At 40.5% G+C, this 25,287-nt stretch overlaps 1 protein-coding gene across 1 annotated transcript in view; it reads right to left on the reverse strand.

Moving 5' to 3' along the window:
- NCOA2 (nuclear receptor coactivator 2) overlaps positions 1-25,287 on the reverse strand; it is a 295,634-nt gene that overhangs the window by 10,795 nt on the left and 259,552 nt on the right. Inside the window, exons 13-22 of the mRNA XM_011940928.1 lie at positions 24,613-24,819; positions 21,205-21,420; positions 18,236-18,365; positions 11,829-11,994; positions 8,134-8,412; positions 7,870-7,947; positions 6,246-6,480; positions 4,116-4,293; positions 3,305-3,503; positions 711-800 (exon numbers count right to left, since the gene is read on the reverse strand). Of these exons, the coding sequence (XP_011796318.1) occupies positions 711-800; positions 3,305-3,503; positions 4,116-4,293; positions 6,246-6,480; positions 7,870-7,947; positions 8,134-8,412; positions 11,829-11,994; positions 18,236-18,365; positions 21,205-21,420; positions 24,613-24,819 (1,778 nt within the window). The remainder of the gene's footprint in view (positions 1-710; positions 801-3,304; positions 3,504-4,115; positions 4,294-6,245; positions 6,481-7,869; positions 7,948-8,133; positions 8,413-11,828; positions 11,995-18,235; positions 18,366-21,204; positions 21,421-24,612; positions 24,820-25,287) is intronic.

Here is a 25,287-nt window from a genome sequence, read left to right on the forward strand (position 1 = left end):
AAAAATACAAAAACTAGCCAGGCATGGTGGTGTGTGCCTGTAATCCCAGCTACTCAAGAGGCTGAGGTAGGAGAGTTGCTTGAATCCGGGAGGTGGAGGTTGCAGTGAGCCAAGATCATGCCACTGCATTCCAGCCAGGACAACAAAGCAAGACACTGTCTCAAAAAAACAAAAAACAAAAGTGTTTAAGGTGTAATAAGCAAATAATACAATAATATAAATAATACACTAGATTGTTCCTAAACACAACGAAATATAGAAAACCCTTAGGAAGACTTAATTAAGGGAGTGAACAATGTAAGTTAATTCCTCTTTATCTTCCTAAAAATCTAGCCTTATAATTCAGAAAAAGCAAAAATAAAAGTTTGCCCTAACACAACTAATTCTTTGCCACTTTATTTCTTGCTTTGCTATCATAGTATCATTCCAGGGCAAAATTACCGTTCTTTTGTTGGCTATGAAGATTACAGAAAAAAAAGATAAAAAAAAAAAATTAGCGTTCTTAGTTCATATGGTACCATCAGCTGAGTTAAAATGAGCTTAAAGAAATAATCATTCACACAAAAGCACTGTATGCCAAATGAAACTAGAAGATATTTTACAACTATCTTTAATCTACTGGTTGACAATATATCTATGCCAGTTTTGGTCTATCAAATATTCATGTTTGCTTTACTTCCATATTCACATATTTCACTGTTCTTTCTTACCCGTGTTGTGTCTCCCTCCTGCTTAATCATATCCATTCCAGGCAGCTGGTTTGGGAACAGGTTGCCTCCCCTCAGAGCAGGATCATTAACCTGAGGACAAGAAGACAGGACAGTGGCTATGTGGAGCAGGATGTCCAAGAGTGCACTGGAAAACAAGTGGCCGCCGCCCTTCCTCCGTTTTTAGGGGTAGAAAAACGGGGAAAAGGAACTGCAGAACAATGGACTGATCCCTACACCAGCTCTCCCATGTACACATTTTGCGGAGTCCAGAGGAACATGAAAATACTTATGAAATACTAGCTGCCTTCAAAATTAACCTTTATCTTTATCTGTATGCTGATTGAAATCAAATTCAATTGACTTAATAATAATAGAGCCATTTTTGTGCCATAACCAGTATGCTTTCTTGGCTTATTCAAATTACACCAATGACTCACATTTGGGACTTTCAAGTCATCTGAGAAGTTCCTGACATCTTTGCTATTTAGGCAAGTCATTAACTCTCAAGAGCAAGTGTGAATATCCAAACTAGTGCTGGATTTTGTGAATTTACTGTGACCAAATGAACTATTCATTTGCATTTGTACATTTCTTTACACATTAGAAAGTAAATGTACGAATGCTAATAGAATGATTTTTGTAGGAAGATACACTACAGTTGCGCCTTGGGGCTTCCAAATTAACCATGGGATTCAAACAGTTTAAAATCATGCAGAAGTTTCTAAACAATCTGGATTGTTGAAAATGCATGAAATAAACATGCATCAGTTTACTGCTCAGCAGACTGGATTAGGATCGTGTTACACTAGACTATGTCAGTAGCCCTTACTTTGTACACTTTTCCTCAGCAAGCAAATTAGGAGTTGCTAGTGGCCCATTTTTGCAGGAAATACAACATCAACCCTACATTTCTCCATTGAAGAAATAAAAGCATATACATCTCTCTATAAACACACACATATATTTTAAGAGATAGGGTCTTGCTCTGTCGCCCAGGCTGGAATGCAGTGGTGCAATCTTAGCTCACTGCAGCCTTAAACTCTTGGGCTCAATAGATCCTCCAGCCTCAATTTCCCAAGTAGCTGGAACTACAGGCACCTGCCACCACGCCTAGCTAATTTAAACATTTTTTTTTTTTTTAAAGAGACAGAGTCTCACTATGTTGCCCAGACTGATCTTGAATTCCTGGCTTCAAGCCTCTTCCCACTTCAGCCTCCTGAGTAGCTAAGCTTATAGTCACAAGCCAACATGCCAGGCTAAAAGTTTGTATATCTTTATGTCTGCTTAATGTATCAAAATAAGCATTTAACTGCCATCAATTCAGTAACAGAAGTGTAAGTTATTACTATAAGCACACAACCTTCTTAAAAAGCAAAGGGTTTTAAATTTTTTCATGTACCACTTCACATTTTTATTAATCGTTTAAAGAATAAAACACCAAAGCTCTGTAATAGTTCTTAAAATTTTCACAAAAATTGTGGTTCACATCAAAATTAAATGGATCTAATCAGAGTCTTCAATCTTTCACCATTCTCACAATCTTGCTCTAACAGACATTCACAGAGCTGTCAGTGATTTTGTGCTTAAGTCATTTACACTTTCCATACTGTACTTTCTCCATATATGAAATAAGAGTCAAGGTCTTGCCACATTTTTTACTTGCGTGAACTATTGAGGATCAGCGGTAGAGTGGTCAGCATTTTGAGCCTTTAAAAATAAGATCTTCTGTAAATACCATGGTACAATTATTAACCTCTAGTTTTACCTCTGAATCAGCCACAGATTTTTGGATTCCAGGCTGGCTATTGCTATCTCAAATGCTTTGAGTCTCTCTGCCATCTAGTGAAGTTAGGAACAGAATCATTTTGATGTTGTTCAACACAAAACAATCATTTAAAAAAATCCTTGCATTCACATTCCAAAGTAAAAAGAATAGTTTTTGGATTATCTGTGTCCGTCTCTGCATAAATGAAGCATCATATCAAACTAACTGGACGGCAGGTAGTTTGGCCTTTGCTTTTCATCTGGTTTTACACTTAGAAATAAATCCATTATTAAACTATAATCCTCTAGCTGGGCATGGTGGTATGTGCCTATAATCCCAGCTACCCAGGAGGCTGAGGTGGGAGGGCTGCTTAAGCCAGGAGACGAAGGTTGCCATGAGTCAAGATGGCACCACTGCACTCCAGCCTAGATGACAGAGTGAGACTCTGTCTCAAAACAAAACAAAATAAAACAAACCCCCTCAAACGATAACCCCCAAATAAAGCTATTTTAAGAGTACACTCACCACTTCATTTTTAGAGATTCACTTTAGACACTGGTTAATTCCTCAAGAGAAAAATGTCAATGATAAGAAAGTTATGAAATATTTTCAAAGCTCCTCAAGCAGTCAGGAATCCTTTCTGTTTATTTAATCATTAACAAAGATTTTTATTAATGTCACTAACACAGGTGAAAGGTGAAAAACACTCCTCAAAATAAACGTGGGAGTGGGTGGTTAAGGTTAGATACATGGAAAGATACATTTGATGCAGAAGTAGACAAAAAGCCATGACCTGAAGCCACTGGGTTGCTTCTCCTTGGGCGCTCACCTGCTCGGGACCCATGGAGGACAGCCCCGACGTAGGCACGGAGGTCACTGAGGTCATGCTGATCTGTCCTGTCATCTGGTTCATGCTGCTCATGCCACCTGTGTTGGTCGCCATGGACACACTGATGTTCATGTTGTTACTGTACATGCTGGTGTTTGCTTGCTGCCCAAAGTGTGGTGGGGACTGCTGGGAAAACATGCTAGAATACAATGGAAAGATTGAATGAATGTTACAGCTTGCTGGTATCCAGAGGCAGGCAGTTCAGAGCACTTGTTTCTCAGGCATTTACTTTGAGTGAATAAATTTGAACGGCATGATCCCAGGCTGAGACAGCTGGCAGATAGTGGGCTTGCTGAAGCCTGAGACAGCAGGGGAAGTGGCATTCGATGATGCTGTCAGGGCAAGCAAATCCTTCTCCTTTTCATACTGCCACTGTGATGGCTGAAGAACATCCCTCACTTTCATGCCTGCACCCGAGGAGCTTTCTGTTTGTTTTTATCAAAAGTAGTGATAAAGGATGGCTTCTAGGTCACCGCCTTCCACAGCAATTTCTATCATAAATTGGTCGGTGGGTACCTTCTTAGGGATGTTCTTGTTCCTCCAAAGGATGTTCCTTGCTAAGCTTTTGTAAATTCTAGTGACTCCTGTTCTAGGAAAAGTAAACTGGCTTATTTAGAAATTTGCTTGATATTGCTTGCATGAGCAGACTTTAAAAAAAAAAAAAAAAAAAAAAGAGAAAGGAGACAGGTAGTCTATAGAAAGTTTCCCTGGTGATCATTTATCTCAACAACACACAGAAACATGGTGTTACCTGTTTCCGCCCATGCTCCCCTGTGCCCATCCATTCATGTCAGAGGGGGCCTGATAGGCTGGGTTGGCCTGAGACTGTTGCATCATGGGACTCTGTGTATGTGCCATTCGGGGTGACATAAGTGGGCTCTGGGGAGTCGTAGCCCCAGTAAAGCCTGGATCAGGTTGCTGACTTATTCCTTAAAAAAAAAACCAAAAAAAAAAAAAAAACCAGAAACAGAAATTCAAAAGAGACTGTTAGTTGTATTGTAGAGACTGGTGGGAGGGAAAGAACATTCCAAATTAGGCATGCATAAAAAATTACTTTCAAATACATGATTGTGTACTGATTAATTACATACATTTAAGAAAGATTCCAAGCTCAGATAAAATATGGAGAAAATAAAATCTCCATACTGATTCCCCCTAGTAGTTAGATGGTGCCTAGGAAGCATTAACCATCATAGCTAGAGTTAGAAAGAAAAAATGCTATTCTTTCTTCAAATTCCTTTCCAAATCAAGAATGGGTCACATATTTTGATTAATGAGAAATACATATATATATATATAAATATCAAAATATCACTGCAATTAGATTGTTTAAATTAAGTATATAATTATTATTTTGACACAGGGTCTTGCTTGCTCTGTTGCCCAGGCTGGAGTGCAGTGGTGTGATCATAGTTCACTGCAGCCTTGACCTCCTGGGCTCAAAGGATCCTCCCACCTCAGCTTCCTGAGTAGCTGGGACTACAGGCAGGCACGACCATATCCAGCTAATTTTTTAAATTTTTAGTAGAGATGAGGTCTCACTATGTTGCTCAGGCTGGTCTTGAACTCCTGAGCTCAAGAGATTCTTGGCTTCCCAAAGTGCTGGGATTATAGGCATAAGCCATTATGCCTCCTGGTCAGACTGTTTAAATTAAATTTAAATTGGATTAAAGTTCAGCTATATATCAAAAGTCAACACATTTGAATAAATTTTTATTGAATTAGCTGAAGCCATTCCATGATGAGATGGATCCATCTTTAAAAATAAATAGCTGTATTCATGGTTAGTTTGTTTTCTCTTTATAAAGAGCTCTGCAGTACTTTAGGGTTATCCAAGATTAGCAAGAATAAGAAAAAAATTAAACGTATGCTTCTGGTTCAATTTTGAGGCAAACAGAATTTAAAATAAAAGGAAAGAGAACTTTTAGCAGACTTTTCTAAATCATCAAGAAGGAAATAGAGAAAGGAGCTGGGAAACAAAGGAGGCAACTTCTTAGAGTATTTTGAGGATGGTAATAAGTACACTTTTGCATAGAAAACTTGTAAAACATGCATATTTAATTAATATTTAAATTAGCTACAAAAGAAAAGCTTAAGATCATATAGAAAAAAGCTGCACATTATCTTTCTGTTCTTTAAAGAAACAGGAGACTTGGATTTCGGCAGCAGACTTCACAGTTATTTACAGATAATTGGCAATGGGTAGTGAAAGTCATTTTGAATATTAACATTAATGTAAGCACTTACTTTATCAATAATTCAACCATTAACTGAACATGACATGCACACAAATATTAACGTTCATGACATTATACACTGGTATCTCTTAAGACTGACATTAAACAAATCAATATGAAGAGAACTAAGAGGTCTCCCACAAGAATTACCTATTCATTACAGATCTGGTATAATCTGTAAAGTATTTTTCAAAAGTCACAGAATGTCTATAATATTTAAATTTATAGAGGTCTTTTTACATTTTGTATCTATTGATTTGTTTGAGTCAGGCTCAGAGGCTTTCAAATATATGAATAAAAATATATATGCACTTGTAGACGTTGACATAAACAGATAGATCCATACACACTCTCACACAAGATAGACACCGTCTATGCACACACACTTACTTCGGTCATTCTTAAAGTAAGACCTGCACTCAGAGAAAAGGAGGTACCTGAGCTGAGGGCCTGGAATGTACTGTGCTGGACTTGGGGACTCCTCACAGGCCCCAACTGTCCTCCCAGGTTTCCTATCATTCCCTGGTTAGCCAGATTCATCTGGGAGCCATGCAAAGAGCTGTGAGAGAGGAGCTGTGACCCAACACTGGGGGACACTGGGGAGAAAGGACTGGTGAAAGGTGGTGGGGATGTAAGTCCAGTACCGTAGTTTGGAGGAAATGGAAACTGCTGTGCATTTGCCTGGGGAATCCGAGGGTTGCTCATAGTTGCTGGCATACCACTAGGAGCCACCATGCTTGGTGTCATATTCAACCCTTGTCCTCTCATCATCAAAGTTCGTTGCTGAACTTGCTGTTGCTGATGCATCTGTCTCTGTCGAAGATGCTGGTTCAGGATTTCCCTCTGTCTCTGGGCCAGCATCTGTGCATTAATAGGTGCCTGAAATCAGGGGTGATACATGGAGGAAAATGTTTGGGACAGACACATATTAAAAAACAAAGTGAACATTATAGACTGGCTAACAAATGGTACTATCATCTGTAAAATTATTTGGAAAAAAATTACATGAAAGGAATAACTCAGTTGAACAACTGGTGATTGAGAACGTGAGCTTCTAAGTTCTAAAGATACGATTATTCTGAAGCTTTGCTACGACTTAGCAGAGTTAAGTTTGATGCTAATATCAATTAAATCATTTTGTAAGGACACAATTAACTAAAGGATCTCAAAAGAACACAGTCCTTTCTACAAGAAGACTGTAATATAAACCCTGAGGATGGTAGTATAGAGTCTCATTCAAGGGACATTCAAGTCTACAGAGAAATAAAATCACTGGGACAAAAAGTGACATGGTACACTTCAGAAAGGCTGAACAGAGGCAGAAGGAAAAGGGGGAGAGCCAGGAGAGTGCCTGATAAGAATGCACAGAGACCGAGTCAGAGGTGGAGGGTGGATAGGGAGGAAAGGCAGGATGGATGAAGGGAAGGGTTCCTGGTGCTTGCTGTCAGTGAGAGGCATGAGGCTGCTAAGATATCATTGATCCTCATTTGTGAATTCCACATTTCCGAAGTTGCCTACTCAGTAAAATTTATTTGTAACCCCCAAATCAATACTCATGCCACCGTCATGGTCATTTGTAGACATGAGCACAGTGGTAAAACATTTCAGATATGCAATGTGCACACTTCCAGCTGAGGTTGAACAAGGCAACACTTTGCCTTCTGGTTTCAGCTCTCATACTGTAAACAAGCGTCCTCTTTGTGGTCTATTTGGTGCCAAGATTTTTGCACTTTTTGCTTTTCCTGTTGGTGATTTTGTTGCTTAAACTGGCTCCCAGGCATGGTACTGCAGTGCTCTCTAGTGTTCCTAAGCACAAGAGGCAGTGATGTGCCTTCTGGAGAAAATAGGTGTGCCAGATAAGCAAGCGCCATTCAGGCCTGAGTTACAGTGAGTTCTTTAAACAAAAACACACATAAAACAAGGTTATGTGTTGACTGGATGATGACAATGTTGTGACCAGAGGTTTGCAGGAACTCAACCCTGTATTCCTCCTAAGAACAATAGTTCAGTGTTCTCTAATTCAGTGTTTGCAGTAACTTTATGTAGCACAACTTCTTAGAATAACAAGAATTGACTGTACCTGGCAATAAAAATGGCAGTGATTAGAAGGGAAAAATGTAACATACTAGTAGGTAACTGGGTGACAGTACAGGGCCAGTGTGCTGATCTGGATCCACATCTACTAAGTTAACTTTCTTCAAAGAGGAAGAAATGACAAAAGTAGCTGCATGCATACAATGAAAGCTAATAGCTGGTATGCTGCCTTACCTGTGTTGGTACTCCAGGCCTCAGAGTCAGGTTCACATTGGAAACATTGCTGATTTGATTCATAAGTGGCTGGCGATTCTAAATACATACAAACAGGATGAATACATTTTATGAACAGATACACTTTACTTTAAGTTTCCCAAGTAACTGCCCTCCCCAACCCAGTATCTGCAAGTTGCTGTGACAGCTGTGCCATCTCACATCATCTTCCCCATATCCTCCACCCAGCACCCCTGGCTTCCCAAGTGCCACTGAAGAACAGACCTGCTGTGCTTGGAGGCGGTGCTGAAGTTGAAGTCTCAATTGATTTGGCTGGTTCTGCACTAGGCCCGTGGGCCTGAGGCCTGGTCTGGGCTGCATACGGAGTGTGGCATAACTAGGCCGCTGTCCCATGGTGTGAAAGTTTGGATCTTGCATGGGAGGATAGCTACCCTGGGCCATTTGTGCCTGAGACGCATACTGCTGTGGGAAAACAGGCGCCTTCTGCTCCAGCATGATGTTGGAATCCTGACTTGAGAACTGTTCTGGATCTACTGCTTGGCTCTGGAGAGAAAGTCCCAAATAACAAACAAATAAATTAAACCATAAAAACAGCAGAGTCAATATGAGGATGTTTTCTCTCGCTGTCATACATTTGAAGCTTTTTATACTTTTTAATATTACACTCACTACACAAAGGTACCTTTAGCTTGACTCCACTTATCTTTCTAGAAAATGCCTCTGCTCACAGTTCCGGTTACACAAGGACAGAAGCAGGGGTCACACTGGACTCCCAGCAGCATTTCTTCCAAGGGAAGGGGAAAAATGTGCCAGGACTACAGAATGCCTCCTACCCACTCCACCAATCATATTGGCCTGGACTTTCACATGCAAATATCCTCCGGAAGTGTTATGTTTTTTGATTGATTATTCATACCTGTAGAGTTCATTTTAATTAGATAACCTCTTTGGCACCTGTGGGATCAGCAGGTGCAGTGTGGGGTACTGACCATCATTATCCTGATTTTATAGCTAACAAAAATGAGACTTAAAGACATGAAGTGAATTGCAACAAGCCCTATTCAGCTAGTATGTGGTGGGGGTCCATTTCAGTTTGTGATTTGGGATCTGAGCTTCTCACCAGTGTGACATGCTGCCTATTACCTACTTTACTGTTTTCTGTGCCTGTCAGGATTCCCTACATGCCCCACATTTTGCCATCATCCTCTCATTACCTACTAGACATGGTTTATGTGTCTGTCACTCCTGACTTTTTTTTTTTTTTGAGACGGAGTTTTGCTCTTGTTGTCCAGGCTGGAGTGCAATGGTGCGATCTTGGCTCACCGCAACCTCCGTCTCCCAGGTTCAAGCGATTCTCCTACCTCAGCCTCCCGAGCAGCTGGGATTACAGGCATGTGCCACTACGCCTGGCTAATTTTGTACTTTTAGTAGAGACGGGGTTACTCCATGTTGGTCAGGCTGGTCTCGAACTCCCAACCTCAGGTGATCTGCCTGTCACAGCCTCCCAAAGTGCTGGGAATACAAAAGTGTGAGCCACCGCGCCCAGCTACTCCTGACTTCTTAGGGCTAACCTATCTACCTGGGTCAGAATGGAACAGGCGAACAAACCCAGAACTTCCCCGGGCTCCAGGACACCTCAGACTGAGGTGGCCCTGAATGTTTATGTGCTGAGGGGAAAGGTGGACCTGGCTGATTCTCCTTTTCCTTCTACTTCTACGAGTAACTGCTACAAACTTAATGGTATACAGGAAGAAAAGACTCTAGCAACAAATAAAGTCTCTCAAGCTTTCCTTTTTTTTTTTGAGGCAAAGTCTCACTTTGTTGCCAGGCTGGAGTGCACTGGCGCGATCTCGGCTCACTGCAATCTCTGATTCCCCGGTTCAAGCAATTCTCCTGCCTCAGCCTCCTGAGTAGCTGGGATTACAGGCGTGTGCCACCATGCCCAGCTAATTTTTGTATTTTTAGTAGAAACAGGGTTTCACCATGTTGGCCAGGATGGTCTTGATCTCTTGACCTTATGATCCACCCACCTTGACCTCTCAAAGTGCTGGGATTACAGGAGTGAGCCAACGTACCCGGCCTCAAGTTTTCTTTAGCTCAGTGTTGTCCTAGGCCTTCTTGAAAACCGTCTACCCATGTAGTGCTGGAGCCGCCTGGAAACCTGAGCTCTGATCAGCACAGCCCTAGGGCCAGCCTGTGACAGCCAGGGGCCCACTGCCCTCCCTGTGTTAATTCTAAACATGGCGATGGAGCCTAAGCAGAGGAAACCATTTATTGCTGAATTACTGCTCTAACTACACACACAAAACTATCTCAGAACTTAAATATGGATATGAATAATTTGCATTCTATACTTCCCTCAACTCTACCTAATAATCATATTTCTATAATTCAGTTTCATGACAATGTTATAATGATGGTGGATTTGATGAGACAAAATAGAAATAACAGAAATGAGTGAAAAACGGACTAAAAATATTAAATGACATGACACCTGTTTTGATAACATTAGAAATCACTCAGCAACTCCACGGATCACATTTTAAAATGTCACTTAGACAAACTCAAGGATAAAATAGTACTGAGTGCTAAATTCTAACTATCACTGAAGACAAAGCAAACCAGTCACACAGGAAATATTTAAACTCCATTTTCCTTTCTTAATTTATTTTAGGTTATATCATGTAACCTCGAGTCATTTCTTTCCATTCTGCTGTTTTCAATATGAATTGATAAGTCATAACTCCCACCTGTGTCTGCTCAACTGTGGGAATTATGATAAGACTAATTTTAATGTTTCAGAGAAGTCTCCAATGACTCTGCATCACCTTTCTCTCAGAAAGACGATGACACGTCATATGGCCAAGTAGTAGACTGGACACTGGCAGGTACTTTTTGGCAGTAAGAAATAAAGATGATTCATGCTAAGTAAGGAGGAAAACAGTAACTAGAATGCGATGGTTTTTCCGGGTTACTCTTTACACAGTAAGCCAGGCTGCACTGCTTCACACAAAGTTAGCTGTGCAGCCAGTTCAGATAGTGTTTTGTTCTTTTAAGGAACTATGTTAGGTTATTTATTATATCATAGCTATCAGGTACTCTAAAAGCAGGGACTTACTTTTTTATAGTAATCAACTAATTACTTGGAAGAAGAAAGCTAAATAAGCTCACTAAGATTAGGTAACTTTTTTATATTCCCATTTACGCTTAAATATCCCCAAAATTATGGTGGGCTAAACCGTAAATGAAAGGAACTATAGCTAGGACTATAGGTGTGTGCCACCACAACTAGTTGCTACATTTTATTTTATTTTTTTGGTAGAGACAGGGTTTCATTATGTTGCCCAGGCTGGAGTGTAGTAGCTTTTCACAGGCACAATCATTGCACACTATATCCTTGAACTCCTGGACTAAACCATAAGTGAAAGGTTGAGCCCACCATTTTTAAAGGTAAAAATGATGAAAGAGTTGCAGCTACCTGTAAAATGACTTCTGCTAACTTATGTGGAAAGTATTCTTTTAGCACAAACAGCTTCCTATCACCGGCCCACAGGTGTGAAATGAATGCAGTGGTCACGACTACAGACACTCACACCAGCTGGAAGCCCGGGGAAAGCGTCCTAGGTCACAAGGCAGCAATGTGCTGTTTGTGGTTTCTCTGTATCTTGTGTGTCCTTCCCTATCAGCAAGGATGGACACCAGGTGAACTGGACTTGAGTTTGTGTCTTTCTGCTAACTTGAACTGTATGCAAAGCTCATTCTCAGTGCTCTCCATTCTCAGGCAAAAGTTTATGTGAGGGTTACAAGGAAAGGGGAGGAAGAAACAGGGCCAGCCTGTTTTGAGGTAAAAAAAACAGTATATTCTAAAAAGCAGACGGTGGAGTACCTGTAAACAGAAAATGTACACCTCTGTGCCCATGAGAGCACTTGGCCCCCACCTGCTGCCCTTCTGCGCATACCTGGCTGACCAGTTCGGGTATTCCCAAGGCTCTATCAATCTCCTCCAGGCCATCAAAATTCCGCAAGGCCAGATAGAGCTGGTCCAGAAGAGCTCCCTCATCACTCGGAGACTCAGCTGCAGGATGTGGACACAGCAAGTCATCTGGAGAACTGCCAAACGGCTGCCTGTAAAGACAGAAATGTTATCCTGGGCCAGTGGAAAAGCTGGTTGATTAGAGAACAAATTTTTTATCTCAAAGGTGAAAGTATCAATTGACTTCCAGGGTCGTTGCAACAAACTACCATACCAACTCAACACAGAACAAAAGGACAGTCTGAAATATTTGATACACTTTATTCAGTGCCCAATACAGGCCAGACACAAATCCAGACATTTAAGGTATGATTTTTATTTCTATTGGTCCCACTTCATGGCTTGCAAAGCTAAGGCTTGGTGAGGTTAGGTCCACATGGATCTGTGCAAGTCCAGGGCTCACCAACCTACACTGACTGCTCAAGCATGTAAATATTTACTTGGCATTGAAGGAACCAAAGGACTTTTCTGCACTTTAGTAGGAATCACTGATTGACTTAAGATTCTTACTCTACAGGAAGCTGGGATGACCCACTTGGGAGAGACAAAGAACTAGAGGCATCAGAGCTGCATTAATTTTCTTGAATTCAGCTGCAGCTAGATTAAATTTGGCTGGGCTGATAGGAAATTTCTTAGTCATGCACAAGCAGGCCTTGAAAACATGTATTTTTCTCTGAGATAGGGTCTCACTTCATTGCCCAGGCTGGAGCGCAGTGGTATGATCATGGCTCACTGCAGCCTCGACCTCCCAGGCTTAGGTGATCCTCCCACTTTAGCATCCAAGTAGCTGGGACTACAGGCACACACCACCACGCCTGGCTAATTTTTTGTATTTTCTGTAGAGATGGTGTTTCGCCATGTTACTCAGGCTGGTCTTGAACTCCTGAGCTCAAGCGATCCACTCACTTCGGTCTCCCTAAGTGCTGGGATAACAGGTGTGAGTTAACCTGTTAACAGATAACCTGGCCTGAAAACATTAAAACCCTCAAGAAGCGTATGTGTTAGCCTTCCTGCATTAGGTACATAAGGAAAGTGGATCATGAACATGCAAATTATATTTGTTATTATATAAGATAATTGGTGATAAAATCAGAACACTAAACTCTAGATTACATGGTACATACAACTCCTATACATTTAAATTAATTGTCAGAGTAGAGGAGGGGTGTGTGTGTGTGTGAGTGTGAGTGTGTGCAGTGATGCCATCATGGCTCACTGGGCTCAAGTGATCCTCTGGCCTCACCCTCCTGAGTAGCTAGGACTATAGGTATATGCCACCACAACTGGCTGCTACATTTTTTTTTGGTAGACAGGGTTTCATGATGTTGCCCAGGCTGGAGTGCAGCAGCTTTTCACAGGCACAATTATTGCACACTACATCCTTGAACTCCTGGGCTAAAGGAATCCTTCTACCTCAGCCTCCTGAGTAGCTGGGACTACAGATGTGATGTGTGCCACCAAGCCTGGCTAATTTTTGTAAATTTTTTGTAGAGACGGGGTCTTGCTACATTGCCCAGGCTGGTCTTGAACTCCTGGACTCAAGCAATCCTCCCACCTTGGCCTCCCAAGTGCTGGGATAACAGGCGTGAGCCACCACATCTAGCCTAGAGGAGGCTTTTAAAAAAGAGCTTCTGAGTTGCCTGAATACTAAAAGGGAAAATGGTATTTGTACTTTACCAAAAGTCTATTTTGTACTCTTAGAGTCACTACATGATGTTTTGGAGAAAATAAACGTTTATAGATTAAAAAACAAACAAAAAGTTTATAGATGAGCAAAATCATTCTTAAGCAAGTGAGAACAAACTTATCAAGAAATGAAGTTACCTATTAACACAGTTCAATATGCCATGTGGTTTTTAAATGTTCTAATATGCTATTTTGGCTTAGAATCCTGAAACACTGAAGTGCTAGCACTGAAACCAACAATTAATTTCAAATGGTCATAAAGGAATGCATTAGTAACAACCTATTCTCTCTACTCACCTCTAGTAACTTGGAAATTGTCCAGCTGAGGGTCCCTTGAGGCCACTCCTCACCTGCTTCCCCGACTTCCTGGCTGCAGGAGCTCCTTGCATTCCTAAGGGACCCATCCAGACCCCTGAGAGGCAAGTGCTCTTCCCACTCCTGCCCCTTTCTTGTCACTACTGGGCTTCACAAAGTCACACATGCTGGGAGCTTGCTGACTCTTTTCTCCTGCTTCTCTACAGCCCACACTCTCCTAGAACTTTCTTTAAACCAAACATGATCAGACTGCTCCACTACTGCTACACTTAGGGAGGGGGAGGAAGAAGCAGATGCAGAAAAGTAGTCAGGAGAGGGAGAAACCACTGAACTGTCTGCCATGATAGCAAAGAGGGAAGGAGATTCCTCAATGAGGAGAGGCCAACAAACATGAATGTGGCAGGAGTTCCATTAAACAGTTCAAGTTAGTCAAGAGTAATGTCAGCTATTTACCAACTTCTCTTAGGCAGCGACTTCATTTCCTAAAAATGCTAGTTAAGTTAGGCATTAAAGGATTTTCTTTGCCTAGATTTTGTCATTTTCAACTTGTTTCTTTGGAAGATGCATTCATATGCAACCCTCCCATCCCAAATGTATTCAGTGATGGCAGGCTCGTGTGAAATCTAATGCATGCAGGTGGCACAAGCAGACTTCCCAGCCTCACATCTGGTGGAAACTCACTGTCAGAAGGAGGCAGGCACTGTCTCGTGCCTTTGTAAGACCACTCCACCTTGACAGACCAGCAATAGAGCCAAACACGTATTAACAAACAACTAAAACAATCATTTGAATTTAAACAATTTCCTACATCATAAAATCACTTTTTGTTACATGCTTTTCTTTTTTAATTAAAAAAACCCCAAATGAATGCAGAGATTAAAAAGTTAAACAGTGCATCCAGGCTGTCCCACTTTGGTCAAGGCCCTCTTCAACACAAGCTCAGACTCTCATGACACTTTGCCAACAACTTTCCTGCTTGCATGATATCTCTGATTCTAATATGATGCTCTCAGGTTCCCATTCCCAAAGCACACTTTACTGAGCAAACAGGCCCTACGCAGAATTCTTATGTGGTTCTTCAGCTCTCCCAGGAAAATGCCCCTGGAATGGGGTGGTAGTGGTGGTGGAATTCAAGGACACATGCCTTTGATAATGCCTAACCTTCCGAAACTTAATGTTCATGCCTTCCCTGTGAGCCCCAGCTATCATGGGCAGCTGATCTTTCTCCAAAAGATGCTATTCATACCACCAGAAAACCAAGACCTTGTCATTTACCCCATCCTTCCCATGCGCTTCCCCAGTTGAGGGTCTACTTTCCATTGGGGCGCCACCCATCTCCTCAGAGACCGCCCCGCTTTCTCCTCTCAGCATTAAACCACTTACTGTGCTATGCTGAATTGATACTAACAATTTACGTTAAAAACGCAACTACACACCATGCTCACAAGGGGCAAGCATTGCATCCTCTACCTCTTTTTGGCCCAGTGCTTGAACATAAACACAGTATAGGCACAGTAAGTTTCTAGCGGATGAAAACAAAAGGTTCCTGATTTGGCTGAGTTACAATACATTAAAAACCACTTTTATATTCAGAAATACATACTGTCTTGTGGCTTGTTGTTACAAATTTGGGCATATCATGAGTGGTATCACTTCCCTTAGAGAGGTCATAATATGCTTGCTAACAGAAAAAAATACTGATCCAGACTCCCAATCCCAACTTTATAAATGGCCACTAACACAATGAAGAAATTATTTTCTTACATTTTGGACAATTACATATAGTTACAACCTGGATAGTATCTGACAGATAAATATAATAAATATAATATTAAGATGAGAATGGAATTCAGAGTAATAAAGGGAAAAATAACACGGCCCCAGGCTGATGCAAAATAATAGGTAATAAACAAGCAGAGAAGAGATCCTGGTATCAATAGAAATCCCATACCTTAAAGTCTACATGTTTATTTGTGGACTAGTAGGTCATTAAGTATGGGAATAAGAAGGAGAATTAGGTCAAATTCTCAGCACCTGTTTGAGAAACCATAACATTACCATTTCTTCACTTTTCAAAAGTATTTTCAAAATTTTGTAAAAAAGCAGCAGCTACTGAATGATGAGAAATAGTCAACAAAAGAAACCTTACTTAACAGATACATTTCAAACAGGAGAAAATCAAATTAAAATTGTGAACTTAGGCCTGGCGTGGTGGCTGACACCTGTAATCCCAGCACTTTGGAAGGCTGAGGGAGGTGAATTACCTGAGGTCAGGAGTTCAAGACCAGCCTGGCCAACATGGCAAAAGCCTGTCTCTACTATAAATACAAAAATTAGCCGGGCGCCTGTAACCCCAGCTACTTGGGAGGCTGAGGCAGGAGAATCACTTGAACCCAGGAGGTGGAGGTTGCAGTGAGCCGAGATCACACCACTGCACTCCAGCCTGGGCAGCAAAGTGAGACTCTGTCTCAAAACAAAAATCCCTCAAATTGTGAACTTAATGCAAAAAGAAGTCTTTCATGAAAGACAGCTATTGTATTTCAAGAGAAAACCCCTTTAATAAAACCAACAGAAATCTTTAAAAGTCATCTATAAATTTTTGACTATATTATAAAGAACTCTTTTATATACCAGATGAATGAAGGAAAAAAAAAACCCATAATGGAACTAAAAGTGGAAATTAGCTATAAATAAATGAGTATGTGAATGTTACAGATTTAAGGGCTAAACTACTATCTTTTTGAAATGTGTACATAAACTAAGGCTGGATTCATCAAACATTAAAAAGCCTGTTCCTAAACATTAACTGTGATGCTTATAAAGGGGATTTTTAAAAAGCACTGCTCTTCTTTTATTTCAAAAGAGAGACATAGTTAGAACCTTTATTACCCATTACTTCTGAATTTCTATGACAATAAGATTACCATAAAGCTGGTCATAAGTTTCTTCCACACTGAATTATTTAAAATAAAAATGTGAGAGTGGCTAGAAAAACTGAAATAACTTAAAAGGTAATGAAAATGTTTTGTTTTGTTTTGTCCACAGTGCTTATGCAAAAAACCTAACTGATGGTAACAGAAACAATGACACCCTAGGGCAGTGCTGAGTCACAGACACTTGCACAGCAAACCTAACATGCTGACTCTATTACTGGACCAAGCATAATTCTGGACTTGCTTCCTTTTTTTTTTTTGAGATGGAGTTTCACTCCTGTTGCCCAGGCTGGAGTGCAATGGTGCGATCTCGGCTCACTGCAACCTCTGCCTTCTGGATTCAAGTGATTCGCCTGCCTCAGCCTCCTGAGTATCTGGGATTACAGGCATGCGCCACAACACCCGGAAAATTTTGTATTTTTAGTAGAGACAGGGTTTCTCCATGTTGGTCAGGCTGGTCTCAAACTCCCAACCTCAGGTGATCTACCCGTCTCAACCTCCCAAAGTGCTGGGATTACAGGTGTGAGCCACCGCACCCGGCTCCATTTTTGTTTTAACAGAGCTCTCCTCCTATTTGGGCAACACCAAAAATCCTAATTTTGGGCCTAGTTCTTCCTAAAAATTAATCTTTGACATTTCATCCAAAAACAACTATCAGGTGGTGGATTTAATTATTATACATTTGTCCTGTGTTATATTTAACTTTCCATGGAAATGGGTGGGTTTCTAACATATCAAATAAACATATCTAGAAATAGCCTACCATTCACTGACGTCATGAAATCAGAATCAAAGAACAAGAGGGACTGTGAGAAACCACCACCTCCAAGTATGACAGTTCCGAGAGCAACAGCAATGGCTATCTACCTGGGGCACGCTTCCCTGTCTACACAGCACGCGCCTCCCACTGCCCTTGGCAGCCAGTTTGGGATGAGCCACACCGCCTGCCTGAGGTTCTTCCTCTGTCACCCAATGCCTCAATTCTACTCATAGCAGTCCTTACTCTGGGTCTGTGATGTGTCGCTTTTACCAGCTGAACTGGCTTCCTGTCATCTCTGCCATCTGAAATCAGACCTTTTCTTCAAGACTCTGAAGCCTTCTCCAAGCATCCTGGTTGGATAATCTTCTGAAACGTGGCTTATGATTTTTATACTGCACACTACCTCAATATTACAGTTATCAGCATACATATTTTATTTTCCATCTAATTTGTAACTTCTTTAAAGGCATGTCCTAGGTCATACTGATTTCTGGATTCACCCCTCCCCTTCGTGCACTGTGTAGTAGATAATATAGTCCAAATAAACCAAAACTGGTCAGGCACCAACTACTCAAAAGGAAAAGATTAACTTCTGGACAGGTATAAAATAACTGGCTACCCTAGGTGCTCAGGACTCACCTGTTTTGGCTGGCAAAAGATGCCTGGTCTATAGGCAGGATGCTTTCAGGCCATGGGGCAGTCTGATTTGGAGGAGCTTGTTGCTGGCTATACTGAGGTCCCCCCATGTTCATCTCTAATTCAGATGGCCCTAGAAATGGAGAAGAAAAAAATCTTACATCTTTAATCAAGGAAGCATGTATTTCTGCGATGTAATATAAAGTGAAATGTCTGGTTTATGACAAAGGGAAAACACAGAAGCAGTAATAATTAACTAGGTGAAAAGAAGAAGATAAAATTCTGATTCTGAAATAGAAGTCAACAAATATGAAGGCCATTTCAGAGAATATCTAGACAAGTAGTTCTAAACCTTTAGCATTTAAGACTCTAAATACTCAAAAAGTTTTTGTTCGTGTGTGTTACATCTTATTGATATTTACTGTATTGGAAATTGAAATTGAGAAATGTAGATTCATTTAAAAATCACAATAAATGAATTATATGTTAATATAAAAGATTTTTTTCCTAGATCCAAGTGAGTGGAATAAGTAAGATTTTTTAATGCAAAATTTAAAAAATTCTTTTACTGGCATTGTTTTACATTTCTGCAAATAGCTTTAATGCCTGGGTTAATGGAATAGAGTGAAATCTTCTGTTTTTGCATTTCACCTGCCGTGATATCATATAGCATGTAAAATTTCTGGAAAACTCTACCATACGCTTGGGCGATAGTAAGAGTGAAGAAGGCAACCATGTTTCAGGATTAGTATGAAAATAGTTTGGGCCTTGCAGACACTCCCTGACTGGGAATCAGGGTGCTGGACCATGTTTCTAGTAAGCATGTCGAGACTATTGGCTCCTGAACATCGACTAACTGTACTTCAGCTGGCTCCCTTACCCGAGCAAGAGCAGAGCAGAAAGGAGGCCCAGACAACCTACACACGCTCTGTCTCCGAAGTTCTTTGAAAGGCTTTAAAGCCAATGGATGAGATGAGCTTTTAAAATTTGTATTATCATCATTATCTGTAGACCTGTATTCTATTCCAAAAGACAATTTTCTGTTGAATTCATGGCTTTTGGAGTTCATTAAAAATCAGAGAAACTCAGCTATACAATAAAGCTTATAGAACTGTATTTCCAGCTCAAGAGCCAGATGCTCTTCAATGAAGACTGAGAATAAATTGCATTTCTGGATATAAGGTACTATTATGATTTTTAATCAATAAATCTTTTTAAATTTCTCATTTAATTTTGCATAGAAATCAGTTTTTAGCATTTTTCATACTGTCAAATTATAAAAATTTATGTTTGAGAACCACTCATTAAGTACATTCAATGTAGTAAGGCAATGTAAATGCCATCTCTGAGAAACAATAAGCCAAAATATGCTGAACAATTAAATAGGTAAGAAAACTAACGCCAAGTTAGGATGAAAATTCTACACTTTGTCTTGTCAAAACAACCCTGGCATCTTTTTTTTTTTTTGAGAAGGAGTCTCACTCTGTCGCCCAGGCTGGAGTACACTGGTGTGATCACAGCTCACTGCAACCTCTGCCTCCCGAGTTCAAGCAATTCCCCTGCTTCAGCCTCCTGAGTAGCTGGGACTACAGGTGTGCGCCACCACGCCCGGCTAACTTTTGTCTTTTTAGTAGAGATGGGGTTTCACCATGTTGGCCAGGCTGGTTTTGAACTCCTGACCTCAGGTGATCTGCCTGCCTCAGCCTCCCACAGTGCCTGGCATCTTCTTTGGAATTATTTAGCTCTTCCTCATTGTGCAATATCTAAGTATATGAAAAGAATATAAACATTAACATATTGGAATTATGCTAATGTACAAGAGAAGGGCTAACATGGCAATGATAAAGGACATAATCTCAAGTATGAGTTGTACAGACCATTGATTTTTAAAATATAACAGCTTTATTGAAAGATAATTCATATAACATACAATTCACCTATTTAAAGTGTACAATGAGTTTTAGTATATTCAGAGTTGTACAACCATCACCACAATCAACTTCAGAACACTTTCATTCCACCAAAAAGAAATCCATTACTCATTAGGAGTCACTCCCTACTTCCTACCTGAGCCCTTCCCCTCAACTCCTGGCCCTAGGTAACCACTACTTTACTTTGTCTCTACAGATTTGCTCACTCTGGACATTTCATATAAATGGTATCATATAATGTATCAGACCATCAATTTTAATAATATGTGAACTGTCTCCAAATAGAATTCTAGCAATCCTCACATTCTGTGAGATGTTCTGTAAGACCCTGTAACCTTCAGTGAGGGTCTGGGAGAGTCTGATTTACCAATCTAGGTGGTGGCCCAGGAATCTGCATTTTAAGTTCCTGATATTGTTCTGATCACACAGCGTTAGAAACCGCTGCTGTACCACCGAACTATTATTATTTCTTTCTGAGACGGAGTCTTGCTCTGTTGCCCAGGCTTTGACTGCAGTGGTGTCATCTTGGCTCAAGGCACCCTCCACCTCCTGGGTTCAAGCGATTCTCCCGCCTCAGCATCCTGAGTAGTTGGGATTACAGGTGCCGACCACCACGCCCAGCTAATTTTTGTAATTTTAGTAGAGATGGGGTTTCACCATGTTGGCCAGACTGGTCTCGAACTCCTGACCTCAAGTGATACCGCCACCTCGGCCTCCCAAAGTGCTGGGATTACAAGCGTGAGCCAGTGCGCCCGGCCTATTTCTTTATTAATAGTGTGACATTATAATTCACTTCTCCCCCAAAGTTGAAATTAGGTAATTTAATAAAAATAAAACATCTCAAAGGTAGTTGGTTCTTTTATATAACCTTTGAGATTCTGATTCCATACAGAGTTCCAGCAAAATCTCACTTATGGCAGCTTCAGGGGAGGATTATCTAAAATGCACATAAGAAGCATGTCTTGAAAGAACTTATGGAGCTGATCCTCTTGTCTAAGAGGGCATAAAAGTTAAAAGCAAACAGCACTAGAGCCGCCTTACCTATATTCATGACCTGAGACTGAAGCGTCTGTCTTTGGCCAGGCTGGCTGCTGGGCCTCATGGGGATGCTGGCCGCTGGGTTCCGAATCATACCTCCTTGGACTGGCCGGTTCATGGCACTGGTGGTAGCAGCACAGGTGACTCTCACAGCCGAACTCTGTGGTGCCCATTCTCCAGATGGCATAGTAGGCCGAGAAGCACTGCTACCAATCATTCCTGCATGCAAGCCAAAGAAAACTGAGAGATGCAGTAACTGAAAACACATTTAGCATGTATGAACACCAGATGATCTTACCCTACAAAATAATCATTCTGTAATTCACACTTATCCAATAGCTAATGTTCTCATTCGCCAGATGTGGGCCCTTGGCTAAGAAATAAGAATTGGCAATCACTACACAGTTTTCATAACATGGACTTGCCACTCTTTACAGTTCAGAAAAGCTGTTAAAATTGTTCCCATTTGTGCTTAGAAACAGGTGCCGTGGCGTGTGGATAACCCCAACTTCCTTCCTCAGGAAGTGAATCACATTAGCTGATATACACGTCAATGCTTTACTTTCCAAAAGGGAGGTAGAGGCTAAGAGGAACAAGGTAAAAACTGATAATCAATACTCTCATTATAAACGATAATCATAGAAGATATCTTGAAGTCTACATGAGACTTTATCCTCAAGTCTCCTTCAGGGTATACTTCAAAACTGACCAAGAGTAGCCTCTAAGTAATGGAGAAATTATAGATCTTTCTCATATTTACTGTAGTTCTTTGCCTTGCAAGTTCCTTGCCTTGTAACCACTGTATTCCTGACTATACAGACCTAGAATTGGTTAGGACAGATTTGTAAAAATCCCTTCCTTTTTGAGGCGTTAATAGTTATCTGACCACACATAAGAGCGTAACGCTCCTAAGCAGGACTGTGTTTGCTTTGTCCTGGCCTGGCCCCCAGGATGCTGATAATGGCCAAACATTTGCTAAGACTTGATATTCTAAAGGGGGAACTCTTCAAATGAGGTCTCTTCATTTTGAAGTGTTTAATGATGGATACATAAAGGTTCTGCTTTCAAATATATGGCTGCTTTCATTTTCTTTAATTACGATAAACAACTAAAAATGGGGTATATTTAACAAATGAACATGCATTGTGGGCGTTTCTTCACTTATGAAATGAGAATGCGCTGTGACGATGATTAAGGGTGAAAGGCAGTCAGTTAGATTTTAAAAAGTTAAGAGGCCAGGCGCTCTCATGTCTGTAATCCCAGCACTTAGGGAGGCTGAGGTGGGCAGACTGTTTGAGCCCAGGAATTCAAGGTCAGCCTGGGCAACATGGCGAAGCCTCGTCTCTATAAAAAATATAAAAATTAGCTGGGCATGATGGCACATGCCTGTAGTCCCAGTTATTCAGGAGGCTGAGGTGGGAGAATTACTTGAGTCTGGGAGGTTGAAGCTGTGTTGAGCCGTGATTGCGCCACTGTACTCCAGCCTGGGTGACAAAGTAAGACTCTGTTTCAAAACTAAACTAAAATAAAAAGTTAGAAGAGTATTCTATTAACACATATTTTTAAAAAATGTTTTAAAATTAGAGTTGAACTATAGAAAAATATTATGGGAAAAAGGGATTTTATTTAAAAAAAAATCTGTTATCTAAATAATATGACAAGATTATAGAAAGTCTAGAAAAAAAAAAAAGAGAATGATCCATAATTCAACAATAGTACTGCAATGATAACTGGGAAAGCCCCTCTCAGTCTGTGTGTTTTTTTTTTTTTTTTTTTAGATGAATTCTCGCTGGAGTGCAGTTGCGAGATCTTGGCTCATTACAACCTCCGCCCCCTGGGTTCAAGTGACTCTCCTGCCTCAGCCTCCTGAGTAGCTGGGATTAAGGTGCATGCCACCACACCTGTTTAATTTTTGTATTTTTAGTAGAGACGAGGTTTCACCATGTTGGTCAGGATGGTCTCGAACTTCTGACCTTGTCATCCACCTGCCTCGGCCTCCCAAAGTGCTGGGATTACAGGTGTGAGCCACCATGCCTGGCCCAGTCTATGTTTTTTTAAACAGCATGAGGGTATTGTATGATCTTCACAGCCTGGACACCAGTGCTCTCTCAGCTGCTGGGAGTTTAATACAGGCCTATTCTCAATTCCAGAAGATTCCTACAAGAACTCATATCTTCTTGTATTTTGCTGGTAAGCCTTAGTAAGTCATGGCTCCTTTTTCTCTTATAGAACTTTACACAGATCAATATTTTATTTATCTTAAATTTAAAATTAATCTTTATTTACTGAATATTTAATGAAATGAATATGACTATATAATTAGTGAAGCAGTCAGTGAACGACACACGTGGCAGGCACCCAATAAATATTTGTTGAAGGAATAAGTTACCTTAATACAGCCCAGTTCACAGTTCTCATGAATTCCTTACAAACAACAGAAAGTTAAAAATCTACGTCTTCCCCTTAAACTGAACTCTTATATTCAGTTAACTGTCTAAACGGCACTCGGTATGTGTACAGGGATACAGGCTTGGCTAAAAATAAAATACCAAGAGTTAAAACACCTACCACTATAAGCTTTTCTTAAAAGATTTCTTTCCATGCCTTTGCTTCTAGTGACTCATTGAGACTAAGGAGCTGAGCAGCTCTGCATTAGAAAACAGCATCCTGCTATATCCGTAATAAAAATATGTTACAGGGTACAGGATGTGGATGTGGTGGCAACAGTAATCAACGCTACTGCAACGACTTTCAATCTGAACTGGATATAAGTTTGGGAATATAATGGCCACTGAGACAATGACTATTACCTAGGAAATGTGCCTACGCAAATTGCCGGACACCTGAAATTATAGCAGATCAACGTTCAAACCTGATCACAAGCAACTTCCTACATCTTCAAAAGGGAGCCGGGAACCATATCTGAAAGTTATTAGGCCAGGCATATTACTGTTTAAAGTTCTTTATTTTTAATTAGTACTTTTTGGAATAAGAATTTTATCACCTAGAAGTATAAAAGGTTGGTTGAATTTTAAGCTCTTATTCTGAAATTCTTCAAACACAAATAATCAATACATAAGAAGTTTTGGGGGTACAGTAAATTATCCCTGGAATAATTTTATATATACCCTGCAATGCCTAGAACAGTAACTGGGATAGAAGTGAAATAAGTCTCAGCTATAGGATTAATGGTTGGAAACCTCATAAAAGTAACAATCACAGAATTAAATGGTTAGCTCACTGGAAAGGCTTTCCCATATGCCATTCTCAGAGTGAAAATCTGTAGAATTTTCTCACTTTCAGATGTTTTCTAACATAAAAAGTTCACTTGAAAAATTCTACTAGTTTAATGTGGATAAATATACCATTAAATAACCCACCAATAAAGTAACAGTGCATTTGAGCCCTTACCTGTGCTATTGTTCCCTAAATTTCCTTGATTTCCTATCATCCCTTGATTACCCATCATTCCTGGCTGAGGTATCACTGAGTAGGGACTACTGTTTCTGATTGGTGGGAAAGGTCCAGCACCAGTTGGGCTTTGCAATGTGATGTCAAGTGGCAAATTCTGGTTTGGCAATAACCTGCCCAGTTGCCCTGGTCGTGGGTTATTAAAAGCTAAGGAGAAAACAAATGAAAATTGAAGGTTAATATAGGATAATGGAAAATAATATTAACAGTAGTGTTTAGGGACAATGCCTGTAAAATGACAAAGGTATGCACGTCAGAGACCAGCTACCTAGACAAAAAAATCACAGACAAAAAACACATGCAGCACCCCAAAGCATAGATGTGTGATCTAATCAACCGATCTCCAATTCTTGACGATCTTGCAAAACAAAACAAAACAAACACATATAGATTATTTACCATATACCTTCCTCACCAATAGTAATATTCATTCATTCATTCTGTCTCTTTTTTTATTCTGAGACAGAGTTTTGCTCTCGTTGCCCAAGCTGGAGTACAATGGAGCGATCTCGGCTCACTACAACCTCCGCCTCCCAGGTTCAAGAGATTCTCCTGCCTCAGCCTCCAGAGTAGCTGGATTACAGGCATGCACTACCACGCTCGGCTAATTTTTTT

The sequence above is a fragment of the Colobus angolensis genome, unplaced genomic scaffold (genome assembly GCF_000951035.1).
Source record: "Colobus angolensis palliatus isolate OR3802 unplaced genomic scaffold, Cang.pa_1.0 Scaffold194, whole genome shotgun sequence".
Classification (NCBI taxonomy): Eukaryota; Metazoa; Chordata; class Mammalia; order Primates; family Cercopithecidae; genus Colobus; species Colobus angolensis.